The sequence below is a fragment of the Monodon monoceros genome, unplaced genomic scaffold (genome assembly GCF_005190385.1).
Source record: "Monodon monoceros isolate NGI ecotype Baffin Bay Population unplaced genomic scaffold, NGI_Narwhal_1 Super_Scaffold_7, whole genome shotgun sequence".
Classification (NCBI taxonomy): domain Eukaryota; kingdom Metazoa; phylum Chordata; class Mammalia; order Artiodactyla; family Monodontidae; genus Monodon; species Monodon monoceros.
In genome coordinates, this window is record NW_021703784.1 from 96,499,362 (window position 1) to 96,516,832 (window position 17,471).

General features: G+C 46.2%; 2 protein-coding genes across 7 annotated transcripts in view; one reads left to right on the forward strand and one right to left on the reverse strand.

Annotated features, from left to right (window-relative positions):
* Nucleotides 1–4,033, forward strand: part of DTX4 (deltex E3 ubiquitin ligase 4) — a 33,229-nt gene extending 29,196 nt beyond the window's left edge. For 2 of the 6 annotated variants that reach the window (XM_029207822.1, XM_029207816.1), the window contains exon 9: nucleotides 1,841–2,125. In XM_029207822.1, coding sequence (XP_029063655.1) covers nucleotides 1,841–2,074 — 234 coding nt within the window. In that variant the 3' untranslated portion in view covers nucleotides 2,075–2,125. Of the gene's footprint in view, nucleotides 1–718; nucleotides 2,126–3,968 lie in introns of those variants that run through there. The other 4 variants (XR_003791435.1, XM_029207817.1, XM_029207818.1 and 1 more) reach the window with 4 other exon arrangements.
* A 4,007-nt stretch (nucleotides 4,034–8,040) lies between these two features.
* Nucleotides 8,041–10,325, reverse strand: MPEG1 (macrophage expressed 1). The gene has a single exon (XM_029207815.1). It carries the CDS (start codon nucleotides 10,233–10,235, stop codon nucleotides 8,082–8,084), a length of 2,154 nt encoding a protein of 717 aa, XP_029063648.1. The 5' UTR covers nucleotides 10,236–10,325; the 3' UTR covers nucleotides 8,041–8,081.
* Nucleotides 10,326–17,471: the final 7,146 nt, after the last annotated feature.

The following is a 17,471-nucleotide window of genomic DNA, read 5'->3' on the forward strand; positions in this document are numbered from 1 at the left end:
GCCGAGAGCTGCTCCTCTGCCAGGCCTCCCTCTTCATGTTAATGACATACTCTGCATCCCTGGGACCAAACTGGACACATGAACATCTCGGACTCTGGCTCTGAACCACACATTTCTCCCTGCACTGCCCTCCAAACCGCTTGAGTCCTTTTCTAATCCTGCCACTGCCAACCTAGTTATCTGTCACCAGAATAGTAATCCTGAAACACAGTTTCTGGCATCACTCTCCTTGCTTAACAGAAATAAAGTGAGAGAAAACAATACAAAATTGTTAGGATGGCTTTCCCTTCCTTCTTCACAAGGACAATCTTCTCTGCTTGATGTACAAGACCTACTACAGTGTGGGTCCCCTCTCACCAATTCCTCACCCTTATCCCTCCTGTCTGCTGTTCCCCGATGCTAACCTTGGGCTCCTTTGCAGGGCAAAGTAATAAGAGCATGGGCTTTGGAGCCAGACGAGCCTGGGTTCAAATCCTAGTTCTGCCATTTACCAGCTGTGGGAACTGACGTAAAGTTGACTTAATCTATAAAAGAATGGTGATCACTTCTAGCTGTATGGACAGGATGTTGTAAGAATTAAATGAAGGTCGCGTTTGTAACATGCCCAGCGTGGTGGCAGCAATCTTAATTATCCATGCCTTGGATGATATGTATTTCCAGTGTCTATACGTCCTGCTCTATTAATATACCTCATATCCTCCCCTCTCTCTGAGATCAGCTCAGAAGCAGCCTCCTCCATGGAATCTATACTGAGCCCCACCTGAGAGTCAACAGAGACATGACTGAGAGCAGGGATGGGAAAGTCAAGCAGTCCTGAAGCCAAGGCCCCCTCTGGTACTTTCTAGCTGTGACCAAGGCAAATCTTTTGTCTTCGGAGCCTGTTTCCTCTTCTGCGGAGAAGGGATAATGAGTATCCTGTCTTGGCCAATTATTATAACCATTACATGACCCAGTGCCTGGCATTAGTAAGTAAACACTCAGGAAATGGTAACTCTTGGTTTCAAAGCCTGCTACTCTTTACTATTAAGATTCCCCACCTCCAGCTCGCACCATGGTTATAGTCATTCAGTTTTGAACCCAGTGCATTTTAATCGGGTGCCTTCTTCATGCTGGTCAGGGTGTCAGGCATTCATCTTAACAAAGATTTTTCTAATGCAGCTGAATTAGAACATTCCGCAAGCCCTAACGCCTCTCTGAGCCTCACCTAAAAAACAGAGATAATATTAGTACCTGCCAGACCTGCCTCAAAGGGTGGCTGTGAGGATCAGATGAGAAAATAAATATGAAATAGCCTGGAAGAGGTCAAAACGCTTCCACCATGTCCCTGGAGAGATATTCCACAACTTTAGCTGTGGATCAATTAATACCACATTCAGGTGTTGGTGATGGCAGGGGGGAGGGCATAGCTCAGAAGATCTCAGATCATAAGTGCCTTGGATGCCTAGATCCCAGCTTTTAAAATGCAGCTATGATGCTCGCACCTAGCATTTGTTGAGTAGGTGTGCCAAGCACTACTGTGAAAGTGCTTTTCACATAGTACTCCCTAAGTTGCGCACAACCTTCAGGGGTAAAGTGTACCATTGCCATTCTATAAGTAAGGAAATGAAAGCTCAGAGAGGTGGTGTAACTTGTCCGCGGCCACACAGTTAGTCAACGACAGAGTCAAGACTTAACCTGCAGGTCCCTGACTCCATTTGCAAATCCCTTTCTATTCACCGTGCTGCTTAGGGCATCACGATGCAGGAGGGGCTCGGACCCTTGGGAGGACTCTCCACTTCCCAAGGGATAGTCTTTGACCACCACTGGATGCCTGACTCTGATCTCCTGCCTTTTCTCTTAGGTCCTGAAGCTGCTGCTTGTGGCCTGGGATCGCCGTCTCATCTTTGCCATCGGTACGTCCAGCACCACAGGCGAGTCAGATACCGTCATCTGGAATGAGGTCCATCACAAGACAGAGTTTGGCTCTAATCTCACTGGCCACGGCTACCCAGATGCCAATTACCTGGATAACGTGCTGGCTGAACTGGCTGCCCAGGGCATTTCTGAGGACAGTACTGCCCAGGAGGCGGACTGAACCGGAGGGGCTTTGGGGTGGGAGAGGCCATGGGACCCCAGGTCAGGAAGTGGGGAGAGTCAGCGTGGAAGTTGGCGCCATGCCCTCCCAACTCCCTGTCTCCCCTCCTGTCCTGTCTCCACCCCCCATCCCTCCCAGCCCCAGGCTGGGGGCAGCAGTCAGAATGAATAAGGTGGCGTCATCCACAAACCGCATCCAACGCAAAGGGGACGTGGGATGAGGGCCATCCTCAGTCTGTTCCCATGGAGTTTTCGGTGCTGGGTAGGCAGGGACCCCACTCACCCCCCTAAGCAGGGGGCACGGGCAGCACGCTTAGGGTATGGGCACTCCTTATCCTGGCCTTGTGAAGCCGGAGGTTCATGCCTCAGCCGGTTTCTTGCTGCTTCCACTCTGCTTCGAGAGCGGAGTTTCTGCTTTTCTCTCCTCCGCTGGAGGTGAGGGGCTCTCACTGTGCAAGACTGGGGGGCAAAGTGGTGAACCGCGAAACTGCTGTGACGTCAGAAATCCGTGCCTCGGTGTACAGCAAGGAAGCACGTCTTGCCAAGAGGGTCAGGGTGGCACAGGCTCCCGGGAGCAGGCTCAGCTCTCATCATCGCCCTGGCTTCTCTGGGCCCTCCCTCCTCCTCCCACATTTGACCTGTCCAAAGAGGCATACAGATGGATAGGCTCTGGGGTTCCTCTCTGGGGCCGCATCCAAAGGTGTCTCCGGCCCCTCGCTGATCAGATCCGAGCCTGCATCCAACTTAGCGTCTGAACAGTCCTCAGGGAGAGGAGCCCATAGCCTTCTTCCCAACTCATCCCAGACCAGCTCAAAGATTCCATGAGTTTCATCCAGCCACTGTGAGTGGAGCCCAGGCTGGGCTCTGTGCCATCTGTGTGCGTGCATATATGTGTATGTGCATGTGCGTGTGTGCGCGTGTGTGCACTGCTGGGCCAGGTTGGTGGAGGGTCCCATCGTGTTCTCACACTGTTTTGCAAGATGTCAAACCCCCATTCTGATGGGGATGAAGCAGCCAGGCTGTGGGCCCTTGACTTGCCTCACCCTTTGCCAGCCCATCCCATAGTAAACTTGGACCCAGAAGAAGATAGAACTATGCTTGGGAAGATGTGTAAGGTGAGGGCTGGACTGACCCCTTTGTATATCTCTTTCAAGATGAGATCTGAGCCCGACTACGAGGGCTTCAATCTGTCTCCGTGCACATTTGCTAATCAGAGCCCGGAGGTGGTGCTGGGCCCCTCACCTCCCTCTTCGATTACAGGATGACCCAGAGCGTGAGGGAGACTCTAGCCCATTCCCAGCAGGATTGGGGCCACATTAGGGTCCAGTCCAACCTGCGTCTGGGTTGTGTCCCAAGACCCTGTCTATCCCCTCCCTGACATTCCCTTCAGCTCCTGTTAAGGAAGGGATTGTGTGTCAGGGAGGAGAGAAGGGGGACCAAGAAGGGAAACCCAATCCTCCCTTTGAAAGTGGGTTCTTTGAACTACGTGTTTGGGGGAAGTTCCTCTGGATTCTAATTTGAATTTATATACCTCACGTTTGGGGGTTTAACGTATATATATATGCATATATATTTCATAGTATTTGGAAGGTTTTCGATGCTAGAAAGGTGGAAATGGAAGAACCTTCAAAAATGGTATTTAAGTTAGAAGCAGAAGCCAAGCTTTTCTGAGAGCGGGCCCCGAGCTGCTTGCTCCAAACGCCTGCAGACGTTTTGACTGTCGGGTGGCCAGTGGGCTCACCTGGGTGTCACCCAGCTTCTGGGTCACGCTCCCCTCCTTTTCCAAATGGCTATAGGGGTGTTAATCGGCTCCAGCAGAGGGAGCTCTGACAGGAGGAATTGCTCCTGCTGGCTGAGTTCCAGTCTCGCTCATCCGTCATTTATCTCACCCGCAGACCAGGGCCTGAGTTCACGGCACCATGGGGCAGTTTCCTGCCACAGTGGGGAAGGAAACATCTGAACTCAACGGAAGAGACATCCCTGCAGCTTTTGATGTCACGTCCATGCCCTTTGCCAGGCTAAGGCTACGCCGTGCCAGAGATGAGCCACATTATAAGCCTCGTACCATCCCTACCTTCATTCAGCACCCTCGTCAAGTATCCCCTGGGTTCCTCACCCACAGGGGATGAGGAAATAGACTGAGCGTCAGCAGGTAGATAGAGCTGTGCAGTAGGAGATGGGAAAGAAAGAAGAATGCTTTGACAACCGGCAGAGGGCCGTGGGGAGAGATTGATTTCCCTGGATCAGGCAGAAGAAGGTGTGGGTGGAGAAGGGGACGGCCAGGAGCAGAAAGAAGAGGATGCAGGGAACAAGTAAGGCAGGCAGTGTGCCAGGGGCAATACCCCTTTGAGAGTCCATCTTCGTACCTTCAAGCCTTCCCCCCCAGGGCGCTGATAGTATCGGCACCCCGTGTCTCTTGCTCTCTAAGGATGCTCAGTAGGGACTACCTCATCCTCATGCTGCTCTATTTGTGGGACCTTCTCAGAAGAAGGAATCTTAAACTTCCTTTCTAACACTGTGTCAGGCAAGGCGGGAGGCATTCCTTTGCCCTCTCTCTTGTGCCAACCTGGAAAGGTACAGTCTCGGGTTCGGTGAGAACCCCCTCCAGCAGAGGCCCTGTGCATCCATCACTTTGACACAGGAAGTTCTCCCACCGGAAGCCCTGCTGTGTTCCCTGCCCCGTGCAGGGAATTTCATGCCTTTCCTTTCATCGTCTTAGCACCAGCAGCCTGGTTTCTCCCTTCCTGAGTCTCCAGGGATGACACATGGGATTGGAGACAAACCTTGTTATATGCTCATCCCTTAAAAGATGAATTGTGTATGTGTAGTTGTGTGTGCCTTTGTGTTTTCGTCCCCCATTTGTAAAGCTTGGACTTCTCTGTGGTTTTATACTTGGTCAAAAGTGCTCGTCCTGGTATTGCACTGTTGTGGGCATGAGAGGATTGCGGGAAGGTCCCGTGTGGTACAAGAAAGGACCCTGTCCTCTTTCCTTGTTTGTGGCCACTGACATTGGTGGGGAGTGGGGAGGAGGTGGGTCTGGGAGAGGGCAGGTGAATGTCCTGTCGCAAATCATTGTTTGAAACCAGCGTCTTTTGACGTCCTTGGTGTTGCTCTGTGAGAGGACATCGCCACCTGGTGCTCATGAGGTGTATGTGCAGAACAATAAATGGTAAATGAACAACCACAAAATTGCCGTCAACCTGCTTTCTGTAGACCAGTACACCGACCTGTGAGGCATTGGGGTTACCTCCCTAAGTCCGTAAGCAACCACAAGCCCTTCCACTGAACGGGAGAGTCCATTTTTCTAATTTTTTCACATCTTTTCTACCCACACGTTTGACCAAGTTACCTAGCTTGATTTCTTGTTCCTCTAAAGGAACAGACCATGTGGCAGGAGAAGTAAGTAAGTGAAACTGTGGGGGAAAGACCGTCTTAAAAGCCATGAACGTTTGCTTCTTAAAGTTCCCTTCACCTGACTACAATATCGTGTATGTTTCAATAGTTTACAGGCTGTTGTTTTTCAAATACGTGTTTAGTATTGATCATCTCGATACTAATGAGATCACAAAAATAAAATGCAATTGCAAAGCCGCCTTTGTCACCCAAATGTGTCTATATTTCTGATAGTCTGTGGAGTGTGGTTAGTCTTTCCACAGATGCCAGCCTGAGCTAGCCGGTCGGGAAAGCAGGATTCTGAAAGCGGAGCCTGTGAACCCCTCATGGAGGTTCTGATTTTGTAAAGTGAATTGATGAATGTAAGCCGCAGACTCCCTCATTCTGATTTCCTGTGGATGAACAGTCGAACAGAGTATTCCTTAAGTATACATTTGGATGCGTATTTATGTGCAACGTTGTTAGAAATATAAGTTGGTGAAGTTGAGAATCTGCCTGCTAATGCAGGGGACACGGGTTCGAGCCCTGGTCTGGGAAGATCCCACATGCCGCGGAGCAACTAGGCCCGTGAGCCACAACTACTGAGCCTGCGCGTCTGGAGCCTGTGCTCCGCAACAAGAGAGGACACGATAGTGAGAGGCCCGCGCACCGCGATGAAGAGTGGCCCCCGCTTGCCACAACTAGAGAAAGCCCTCGCACAGAAACGAAAGACACAACACAGCAAAAATAAATAAATTAATTAATAAACTCCTACCCCCAACATCTTCTTTAAAAAAAAAAAAGTCTGGGAGGCTTTAGCTATACTTGGTCTCTCTGACTCAGTAATCTTCAAAGAATTCACGGGGAAGTCAGTATTGGCAGGAAAGTGGTTAGCTTGGCTGAAACATACCCACAAAACACCCAGAGCTTAAGGAGAACATTTTAATGCTTAAGAAGCAGGGGTTTGGTAGAGAGGTTGTAGAAATCGATGTCTCTGGCTGAGAGCACGACTCAAATTCTGTGAATCACTTCCCTGTATCACAGTGAGAGGTGAATGTGTGACGCCCCCTCCCATCTCCCCACAGTCTGGGATGCTTCAAGCTACTCAGAAGAAGGATCTAATATAAGCCTAAACTCTTGACTGTGAATGTTAATGAGGACAAATTATCCTTCATAAAAGATAACTCACCAATGACATTTGATTTGGTGAAGAAATATGTAACTCTAAAAAACGTTGCAGAAGAATATTAACAGATTCACCCTAATAATTACAATTAGGTGACACTGTTTTTAAAATTGGGCAAAGCCCCAACTGCCAAGTAACAATCATGTATCATGCTACATGACCCAGGGAAGTCAGCCTGGAACTGAAATAAATGTGTCACAAATGACGTTGGATGGCTTTTTCGTTTCATTTAAAAGAATTGATTTGATCATGTCAACACCCTTTCTGCTGGAAAAGAAAAATAAGGGTAGGGTACCCAATTGGTAATTTTTTACTCTGTTTAGGTTTTAGGGATGAAGTGATACTTAGGTGTGGGCTTACTTTGACTTACTGTGTTTTTCTCGTCTCCCACCCCCAGAAAAATGCAGACTTCTTGTTGGAATGTGGTGTGTGTGTGTTTGAGGGTGTGTGTGCATGTGATGGGGACGACCTGAAGGGGGGATGGCCATCCATGGAAGAGAAAGGGATTGTACCTTGGTAACAGAAAATGAGATGGTAATGCTTGATCTATCCAAACCTGCAGCTCCTTTCTTTGCCCATTTATGATGAGCTAAGAGGACAAAACCAAGTAGTTGGCTGTGGGTAAGAATTTCAATTTGCCATGAGCACCAGAATCTTTTCTAGTTTTTACCCTTTCTTCACTCACTCCTGGTCTCCAAACCATCCCTTCTCCCTTGACCTCTTAATAGAAGTTTATATGTTAAAATGTTTTCTGAGGACTTTATGACCCTAGTCTGAAGTCCAAGAGCGGCCTGGTCTCAGTAAGTCTTAACTGTGGTGAAGTTGGAGAAAGTGGGCCTAGTATAGGCACCATCTCTCGGTTCAGATGATGTTGAGAGGACCCAGAGGAGATGACACAGTTAGTTCATCAATTCAGAGCCCTCAAAGCTGAAAAGCAATAGTCAAGCAGGACCTCCTGTGTCTTCTGGGGGCGCTGTCCGCCTCCAGGAGTATGAAATCCAGACAGCTTTTTAAAAACACAAAATAGTGGGAGGGTAACACGTAAGGGCATAAATTCTTAGAGCTCATGAATTGGAAACCATGGCTGACCTCAGATTAAATGCGTCTTCAAATTCAAATATCAACATTCTCCCTCCTCTCTTTTTACACATGGGCATTCAGGTGAAGATACTTACTGACGCAGGTAGAGAAAAGACACCTCCCTAGTGTTTTAGGCTCCAGGAGTACTTTTGCTTAAAAAGTCACAACTGTTCTCCAACTTCTCCCACAACTTTGTCCACGTAGCTCTATTCATTTTTCTGGCCCAAAGACCTAAGAAAGTCCCAAAGTTATACCTGCCTTTTGTTGCATTTACCACATCAATACTTAGGAAAGCAGAAGTGGAAAGAAAAAATGAAAGACATGTTTGAAGCTCTGGCCGGAGACAAGAGAAATAGTTTCCTGGGAGAGCCTAGGCTGGACTCTGCACCTGTTCTTGGTCAAGGGCGTCTCCATTCACAGCCGTGCCTGTAACCAAACTCTGCCTCTCGTCTTGGACCGCCTGGTATCCCCTCTTGTTGTACTTTCGGGTGCCGTAGATGGCCAGGGCAATGACAGCTGCCAGGATGGTGGTGACCCCCAGTGTGACCCCGGCTGCTGCCCCTCCAGAGAGACCACTACCGTCCCCATGGATGACCTTCATGGCCCGGCGAAGCTCGAGAGGCTCTCCGAGCCTCCACTGGTGGGTCTGGGAATCTTTAATCCAGGAGCTTGCAGTCTCAAGATTAGTCACTAGGACAGTGTTGGTGGCAGCCTGACTCATGAGGGGTGGTTGGGTGTAAGGTGGGAGCCTGACGGGAGGCAGAGACCCTCCTGTAAAAAGCCCGGCTTTGACGCAGTAAGACACTTGGCACCCATCACTGATGAGGGCTAGGTGTTGGCTGAAACCCCCTGGACACTTTTTTAGAGAAGGTGCCCCTAAATCTTTGTACATGGCAGCATCCACCAAGGGGTTCCCGACTGCACAGCTAAAGAACCCGCCAAATGGGACGGAAAACCTATATCCCAACTCATAGTCCTGAGAGGCACATACCTTGAGGTTTTCAAAAAGTCTCAGTGGAAAGTAGCCAGCTGGGCATGACTGTGCATTTGTCAAAGGGTTGATGCTCTTATCGCTGAAGAGGCCACCAAAAAGTAGTCCTGAGTTTTCAGGTACTTGGCCACTAGCCACGCACCAAAAAGCCCTAAATTCTGCCTTGGCCACCCGGAAGACATCTTCACACACCGTCTTGCAGAAGATAAGGAGGGTACACTTCCGTGAACACTCCAGGTGGTTGTAACCCTCCTCGTGGGTCTGGGAGAGCAGCTGGACTGGGGTGTAGCCAGAGGGGCAGGAGAAATTCCCAGTGAGTGGATTCTTCTGCTCCAAGTTTCGGCAGAGTTGGACAACCTCATTCCCTGAGAACTGGGTGCATTCCTGGTAAACCCCGCCAAAGGAGAAATTGGTCATCTTCCCCTCACAAGAGCCATCATCAATGTTGGCCTGGAAATTGAAGTTGGGCGAGTTGATATCTGTGCAGCCGGGGTAGGTGTTGAACGTGTAATAGCGTCTTACAGCAGTTTCCACTGTCTTAGACAGCTTTTTCACCAAGGGTCCTGGCAAGTCAGGCAGCCTGTCAGGGTTGATGAAGAAATACAGAGGCAGGCCAGCTCGGTCCATGGCCACCAGGTGGTTGGTGATGCCCTGCTGCCAGGTCTGGAGGGTGATGCCTGGGTAAAAAGGAAGCCCTCCAATGCTCTGCACCCTGGAGTTGGTTCGGTTGGAGAGGTAGCTCTTGGTGAAGGCGTTCTGTGAGGTGTGGTTCTCCTCAAATTTGAAGTTCACGATGTTTAGGAAGGTGATTCCAGCGGACGCTGTCACTGCACTGCGGCTGCTCTGGCTGTCCTGGAGCAAGGAAGATCTGATGTGGTCCTCCTGAATGAGAGCAGCCCCTGCATCCACACTGGTGATGACATGGGTACCATAGTTGAGGACCAGCAGTTCCGCCAAGTAGGTGGCCATCCGCGTCTGGTTTTTCTCTAGACGCTCAGAGATGTCCAAGAGCTCCTTCTTAAACCCCCAGCTTAGCTCTGCATCTGGGTTGATTTTGACTGTGTAGACCAGGTTTCTTACCTGAACCTGGGTAGTTACAGCTTGGTCCTTCACCTGAAGGGTCTTCATCCTCTGGAACTCAGGAGAGAACTTGCCGTTGACTTTGGAAAAAAGGGAGAGCTCCATGTTGATGGAGTAGGAGGTGCTACTCTGGTAATTCTCCCAGGACTCCAGGATTTTTGAGTTCATCTCCAGGTTGCTCTCTTTCTGGGGAATGGTAAAGACCTCATCAGGGACGATGTACTGTCCATCCTCTGTGGTCCTGCAGTAGGTGTAAGTCAAGTTCATCACCCGTCCCATGTCCACATTCCTCAGATTATCCCAGCCGCCTCCAGGTAAGACTGCCAGAACAGGTAGTTTTAAGGCATTCTTGCATTTTTGAAATCCATCTTCATCTGTGTCTCCCAGAGTTTTGTTCATTTTAGCCCATGCTGCCACTGCCCAGATAAGGATGGCACCCCTGAAGCTGTTCATGGCTCAGATAGCCCCAGCCTGACACACTAGCACTAAGTGTGGCAGCCAGCAAGCTTGGGGCAGACTGAACTGATGGGAAAGAAAGCCGTTGCTGAAACGAAAAGTTCAGCAGTTCTCCTAAAGCCACTAGCTCCTCTTTAGGCTAATCTAATCGCAAAATGGGGAAATGAGAGTCGATTGGAATATTAAGGTCAATCGGGACTTTGAAAAAGTTGTGTGGTACTAGATATGGAAACTTAGCCCTATACCCTTACCAGTTAACTACCCTAACTGCCCCCCACCTCCCCCAGGGCTGGTTACTCTGCAGCAGTACTGGGCACTCAGAAAAAGTGCAACCACACACTTTGCTGTTACCCCCAGGAGAGTTTTCAAGCTTTGAAAGAAAGCTTTGGTTTTGTTCCCTCTCTTGATGTTTCAGTTTTTCCCTGACTACTCTCTTCTGGGACTTCAATACCAGTTTCCTTTTCCTGTGTGTACAGTTGGCAATAAGTTGGTACCTACTACTATAACTTTAATTTTTTCATTCCATTGTTAAGTGCATGTAACCAGGATAGGTGCGTAAAAATGAATGGGGCTCTTCATTACTCAATTTTTTAAAGCAACAATTCATTTATTATATTATTAGGAGAAGATAATTTCCTGAATTTGTTTCTGTATGCTAATGCTAAGTCTATTAAACCCCGTAATTCAGAGCAGTGTTTCCAGGCCATTGATCTAGAACCAGGTTTATTTGAAGCCCAGCTCTGTCAATTCTTTGGGACAACTAGTACACTTAGTGGGAACCAGGGAATCCAGAGGAGTTAATGGAAACTCCCAATTTCACCCTTATGGCTCCCTAAACCATACCATGAAACGGATGCAGTGCTGAGACTGAAAAAGTCATGTTTCAATTTACAGGTCACCTGTATGCATTCTGGAAAGAAGGTTTCAAGCAACTGAATTACCACAGATTGTCACTGATGCAGCTGACAAGTGTTTTCAGAAATAATGAGGCCAGTTGCCTAGCTTCACAGGCTGAGCACCACTAGTTATTAAAACCTTGATGTAGAGCTGCCATATGACCCAGCAATCCCACTCCTGGGCATATATCTGGAGAAAACTCTAATTCCAAAAGATACATGCACCCCAATGTTCATTGCAGCACTATTTACAATAGCCAGGACATGGAAACAGACTAAATGTCCATTGACAGATGAATGGGTAAAGAAGATGTGGTACATACACACAATGGAATATTACTCAGCCATAAAAAGAGTGAAACAATGCCATTCGCAGCAACGTGGATGGACCTAGAGATTATCATACTAAGTGAGGTAAGTCAGACAGAGAAAGACAAATACCATAGGATATCACTTATATGTGGAATCTAATATACGACACAAATGAACTTATCTATGAAACAGACACAGACTCACAGACAGAGAGAACAGACTTGTGGTTCCCAAGGGGGAGGGGGAGTGGGGGAAGGATGGATTGGGAGTTTGGGATTAGCAGATGCAGACTATTATATATAGGATGGATAAACAACAAGGTCCTACTGTACAGCACAGGGAACTATATTCAGTGTCCTGTGATAAACCATATTGGAAAAGAATATGAAAAAGAATATATATATATATACATATATATATATATGAATCACTTTGCTGTATAGTAGAAATTAACACAAAATTGTAAATCAACTATACTTGAATAAAATAAATTTTAAAAAAAACCTTGATAGTATTCTGTGAACCCAGAAATACCACATTCTGGGTCTATTCATGCCTCAGTTATCATGCTCTGGGGAATTCACTTACATTCAAGAGGGATTAATTTATGAACCAGTGTCCATTTTCTACTTGGTTAGAGAAGCAAGCCTCTGGTTAATTTATAAATCAGTTAGTTATAAATTTATAGCTCAGTAGAGTGATCCTAGAATTAGAAAAATTAGAGTTGAAAGCCCTTGAGTACTTCCAGTATGTCTGTTGAAATATCCAAATACTTCTCTTCAAACTGTTTCAGGGCTAGTTCATCAGAATTAGAAAACTCACTTACATTGTTATGAAGACATGCTGACAATTTCTTACTTTTTGTTTTTTGGTTTTAATAGATCCTGATGAGACTTCACTCTTCTTCAGTGAAAATACAAGCAAGGTGAATATAGATAATTCTATATTCAGGTGTTCCTATATCTCTAAACACTTAGTCATTGTCATTTACTTTTGAACAGCCTTCCTCTTCACTTTTATCATAGCAAAAAAAGATTGAAAATGACTAAAAGAGCCAAAAAAGAGTGAAGTTATATTACATCCATATGACAAAACACTTTACAGCCATCATAATTATATTTTCAAACAATTTTAATAACGTGAGAAATTCTTATGCCATAATGTTATGTGAAAAAGGCATGACATACATTCAATATGACCTCAACCATGTACAAATATAACTAGAGGAATATACACCAACTGACCCATTGACAGTAATTATATCTAGTAGGTAGGTTTTATGAATTATTTAAATTTTTTCCACTCTTCTCTACATTTTGAGTTTTCAACAATAAGCATGTTTTTACTCATTTAACAAATTTTTATTGAGAATCTACCAAGTACCAAACACAGGGATGGGTAGCCATCACTTTTGCACTCAGAAAAGTAAGCAGCAAATATACATTTAAAAAACAAAAGAAACCAAATATTTCTGGAATTTCCGTATTCCATATACCATATATCATTTGGAGATGATCCAAAGCCTATGACTGTGTTTGCTGTGTTCAAGGAAGTTCTCTTTGCAATTCATGGGGAAAAAATGAAAGAAGAAGTGCAAATGGGAATTTCGGCTCAACTTAAATTTGCATGCCACCAGCAGCAATTGGTGCTCGTAATGGTCACATAGGAGGAATCAACCTCCAAGAGTTTGACCAGAGCATTTCACCCATTCTTGTCTTGCTTTACTCTGCTCGCCAGCAACTTCTTCCGCTTTTTCTTGTCCTGAAAGGCACAGGCAACCGCATAAACTCTCCAAATGGCCACTCTCAAGGGCTTGTGTCTAAAAGCTAAACTTTGGTCTCTAAAAAGGCAACTTTTCTACAAAACTTATGCATCTGAGGGAAGAGATATGGGAACATATGTATATGTATAACTGATTCACTTTGTTATAAAGCAGAAACTAACACACCATTGTAATGCAATTATACCCCAATAAAAAAAAAGTTATGCATCTGCGTTGCAAAAGAGTGATTTCACTTCCTCCAAAAAGAGGCAAGAGGGAAGTCCCACATCTGCTTTCTTTCTCAGTTTGATCACGTGCTTTCTGACACCAGCTCATGCACAGCCAAACCATGATTCATGTCTGAGGTTCAGTTCTGTGTGGGCTTGGAGCTGGTCCAGGTGTTCCCTACTTCTGCATTTCACCTGTGGTCTGAAATAGGGAGGAACGTTTGGCTGTGTTTGCAGGGACCATCCCCTTGCTTATTTTTAGCAGGAATCTAGGAAACTGGATTTAGCAAGAGTCTGAAATCTGACAGTCAAATAGTCCCTAAATGGCTCAAAGAACTATGACTCTCAAAGACTCTGGAATAAACTTGGTTCTGGCAAATCCAGGAGGAATCAGTAACAACGGGACGATATTTTCTTTTCTGAACAGTTGATTGCTAACCTAATGCTCTGAGAATTGCTTTGTCAGCTCCTTCTCCTCAGAGACTATTCTTCTTAGCAGGACTGTTTATGTCCTGACCACAAAAATCAGAACACAGTGGTTTCTTGATTCCTTTTCATCTTGTGAGAAAAAAAAAACCAGAAAGCCCACGTGAAATTCTACACATTCCCAATAATATGCCAGAATTTGGCCACCTCGACCATTTTATTTCTTTTCTCTATTAACATTTGTCCCTCGTGTTGTTTCTAATTCTTTTCCTCCTCAACAACTTTTCCCCTTCTGCTCTTTTTTCTCTTTTTGCCATTTCCATATTTAGGTTTGGAGGACACAAGTCCGTGATTTAAGGTGATACTTCCACTGCACTAAAGAAGGAAATCTTAATGTGGCAGAGACTTCCTCTTTAAGCTACCACTTCCCTATTGCATGTCATGGCAGACATCACTGATCAATCTCACCATTAATTCCACTGAGCTCTGAGGCTGTCTCATTATCATTCTTAGCCCAGTTCCACAGAACATTCTAAAGGAGGCCTATTTCACCCACCCCTTAAATAAATACTCATTGAGCACCTATTACTCAGGCACCCATTGTAGGTACTGTCTTTGCAGTAGCCAATGTCAGATTTAATGCTCTTTTAAGAGTCTGGCTGAGCCGGTGCGCCCTTGGAACCACTGCTTCCTTTTTTTCTGTTCTCCAAGCTAAGCTCCCCTGGACTGAGCAGTTAGGACCAACCCGCTCCCTCCCCGTCAGCTTTCAGGTTTCCTAATGACACCAGTCTAATATGAAGAGTGCCTTTTTTTTTTTTTTTTTTTTGCGGTACGCGGGCCTCTCACTGTTGTGGCCTCTCCCGTTGCGGAGCACAGGCTCCGGACGCGCAGGCTCAGCGGCCATGGCTCATGGGCCCAGCCGCTCCGCGGCATGTGGGATCTTCCCGGACCGGGGCACGCACCCGTGTCCCCTGCATCGGCAGGCGGACTCTCAACCACTGCGCCACCAGGGAAGCCCAGAAGTGCATCTTATATTCTCCTTCAGCTGAAAGCAGCTAAACACAGAGAGCTTTGCCCACAACAGGACTGGAAACACAGTGGGATTTCTCTTATTCCCTCGTTTCTTAGTCCCCGAGCATTGCCTGTCACGTAACTCCTCTTCGGAGGAAGATTTGAGCAAAAGAAGTGATTGGGTGGCATCTGGACTCTGGACTGCTGGCAGAGTTCACATTTCTATACTTGTTGCATTATTGGGTAACACAAAACCAATCTAACATTCAATCTTTTCCTGCAGGATCTTCAGAGGGACTTCAAGCAGAGATGAAGTAAAAATTGCCACCATTTTTCTTTCTACCTGAAATAACCATGGAAACAAGTGAGTTAGGGGAGGTTGTTCTTCCATCATGGAATTATGTGGAATTGGGAGCTTTGGGTCTTCCACTGAAATTTTCCTATTGTCTTTACTACTTCTTTGTGATCTAAATACGAAATTAAGAGCATGGGCTGGGTTGTGAGTCTATTCAATCTCTAGACTTTGTTCTGCTTTGTACAGTCACCGAAAATATCTCAACAGCTACACTGATGTGCATAGATGTGAGATAGAGGTTTCAGAATTGAAATATAGGTAATATCCTGGCTCCATATGTGACTTAGGGCAAGTTCTAGAGTCTCCCTAAGCCTCCAGCTCCTCAACTGTGACACACAAATAGCACCTACCTCTATGCAGTAGATGAAGTTGTTGAGAGGATTAACAGAAGCCATGCATGTAAAGCTCTGTAGGACCCAAGCAAGAGCTTACTATATATCAGCTTTTAGCTTTGCTGGACTTGTCGCTGCAGGTTTCAGACTGACTCTGTAGTTCAATCCTCACAGGAGGGGAATGGGAGAAAAGCCGTATTAGAGCATCTCAGGAACTTGACTTTTTTCTGCTCATCCATTTGATAGCAGGGGAAGTCCTACTGACTCAGAGAGACCACCTGAATATTTTTTATTAATATCCTGAACAAAGATATGCATATCTTTAAGGAAAACAATATAGTAGCCATGCCATCTAGATTAACAACACAGGTAAATCAGAAATGACTGGATGCTTTATCAAAGAGTTCATTTCAGGAGTCTCTTAGAATGGGAATAACGAACTTTTTATGTAAACGGCTGGTAAATTTTTCAGGCTTTGCAACCAAGTGGTCTCTGTGGTAACTACTCAACTCTGCCATTGTACTGCAAAAGCTGATGATACGTGGGACTTCCCTGGTGGTCCAGTGAGTAAGACTCCACGCTCCCAATGCAGGGGACCCAGGTTCGATCCCTGGTTGGGGAACTAGATCCTGCATGCACGCCACAGCTAGAAGTCCGAGTGCCACAGCTAAGAAGTCGGCATGCCACAACAAAGATCCCACGTGCCACAACTAAGACCTGGCACAGCCAAGATAAGTGAATTAAAAAAAAAGAAAGTAGACGTTATGTAAAGGCATGGGCATGACTGTATTCCAATAAATCTTTGCAAAAACAAGTGGGGGCCGAGTTTTGCCTGGGGTCTGCGGTTTACTGACATCCAATTTAGAATTATGGAATCCCATGATTGGATTACGGAAATCTCTCAGCCCAGTGCTTGAGCCTCCTCCAATACTGTCTTACAAAGCGGTCATCCACCCTCTGCTTGGATACCTCCATGGCAGGGTGGCCCCCTACCTACAGTCTGTGGCAGCTCTGATTCTTAGAAACCTGTTGCTTCAGCTGAGCCCAAATTGTCTGTGTGATCTCTGGCGGCTGAAATAATATTTCTGTGCTGTGGCCGTCTTGACAGTGATGTTGCGTTCTAGATGCAAGCAAGAGAAGGCTGTTGGCTTAGATGCCCACCAGCCTGGAACTCCTGGAGAGTATGACTATGTCTATCTTGTTTAATGACTAGTGAGAATGGATAAAGACCACAGTGTGAAGGTCCTAGGGGCCTCCTGCTGGGACAATTATTCCTTCACTGGTGGATCATGGGGAACTTCAGGTGTTTCCAGGGCAGGGACCAGGGTGGATAGGGTGAGCTTAGAGAAGCATGTGTTAACTTAGAAGGAGAAATTACTTCAATATTCTCACAACTTAGTCACATGAACACCAGCCTTCCCTAGAAGAGCATCTGGCACCCACTAGGTAGTCAATAAATATTTGCTGGAAAGATTAACTGAATAAATGAATGAATGTAAAAACTGTGCAATTCTAGAACTCTATTAATGAGATTCAAAAATAGTCAGTGGTAGAACAGCTACAAGCCCCAAGGTAATAGGAGCAAAAGGACAAGACATCCCATTTGGGAAAGGCATTTAATTTATATTTGAAGCTGACAAGAATCCACACCCCAGAAATTATTTTATGCCAACATTCTGAGGCCTGTCAAGATTGGGACTAGAGAGACAAACATTATATGGTTCCAACTTATATGAGGTACTGAAACCGAGCAGGACCCTGTGGGGCTCCTGGGCACGAAAACCTTTCTTTGTCCCCCATTTTTTGTTTGTAGGGAACAGGTTTCAGCCTCCATGACCTTCCCTGAGTTGCTAATCAAGGAAGGGAGGGAATACAGAGACAAGGGAGGCGCAGTCAAGAAACAATAGTGCAG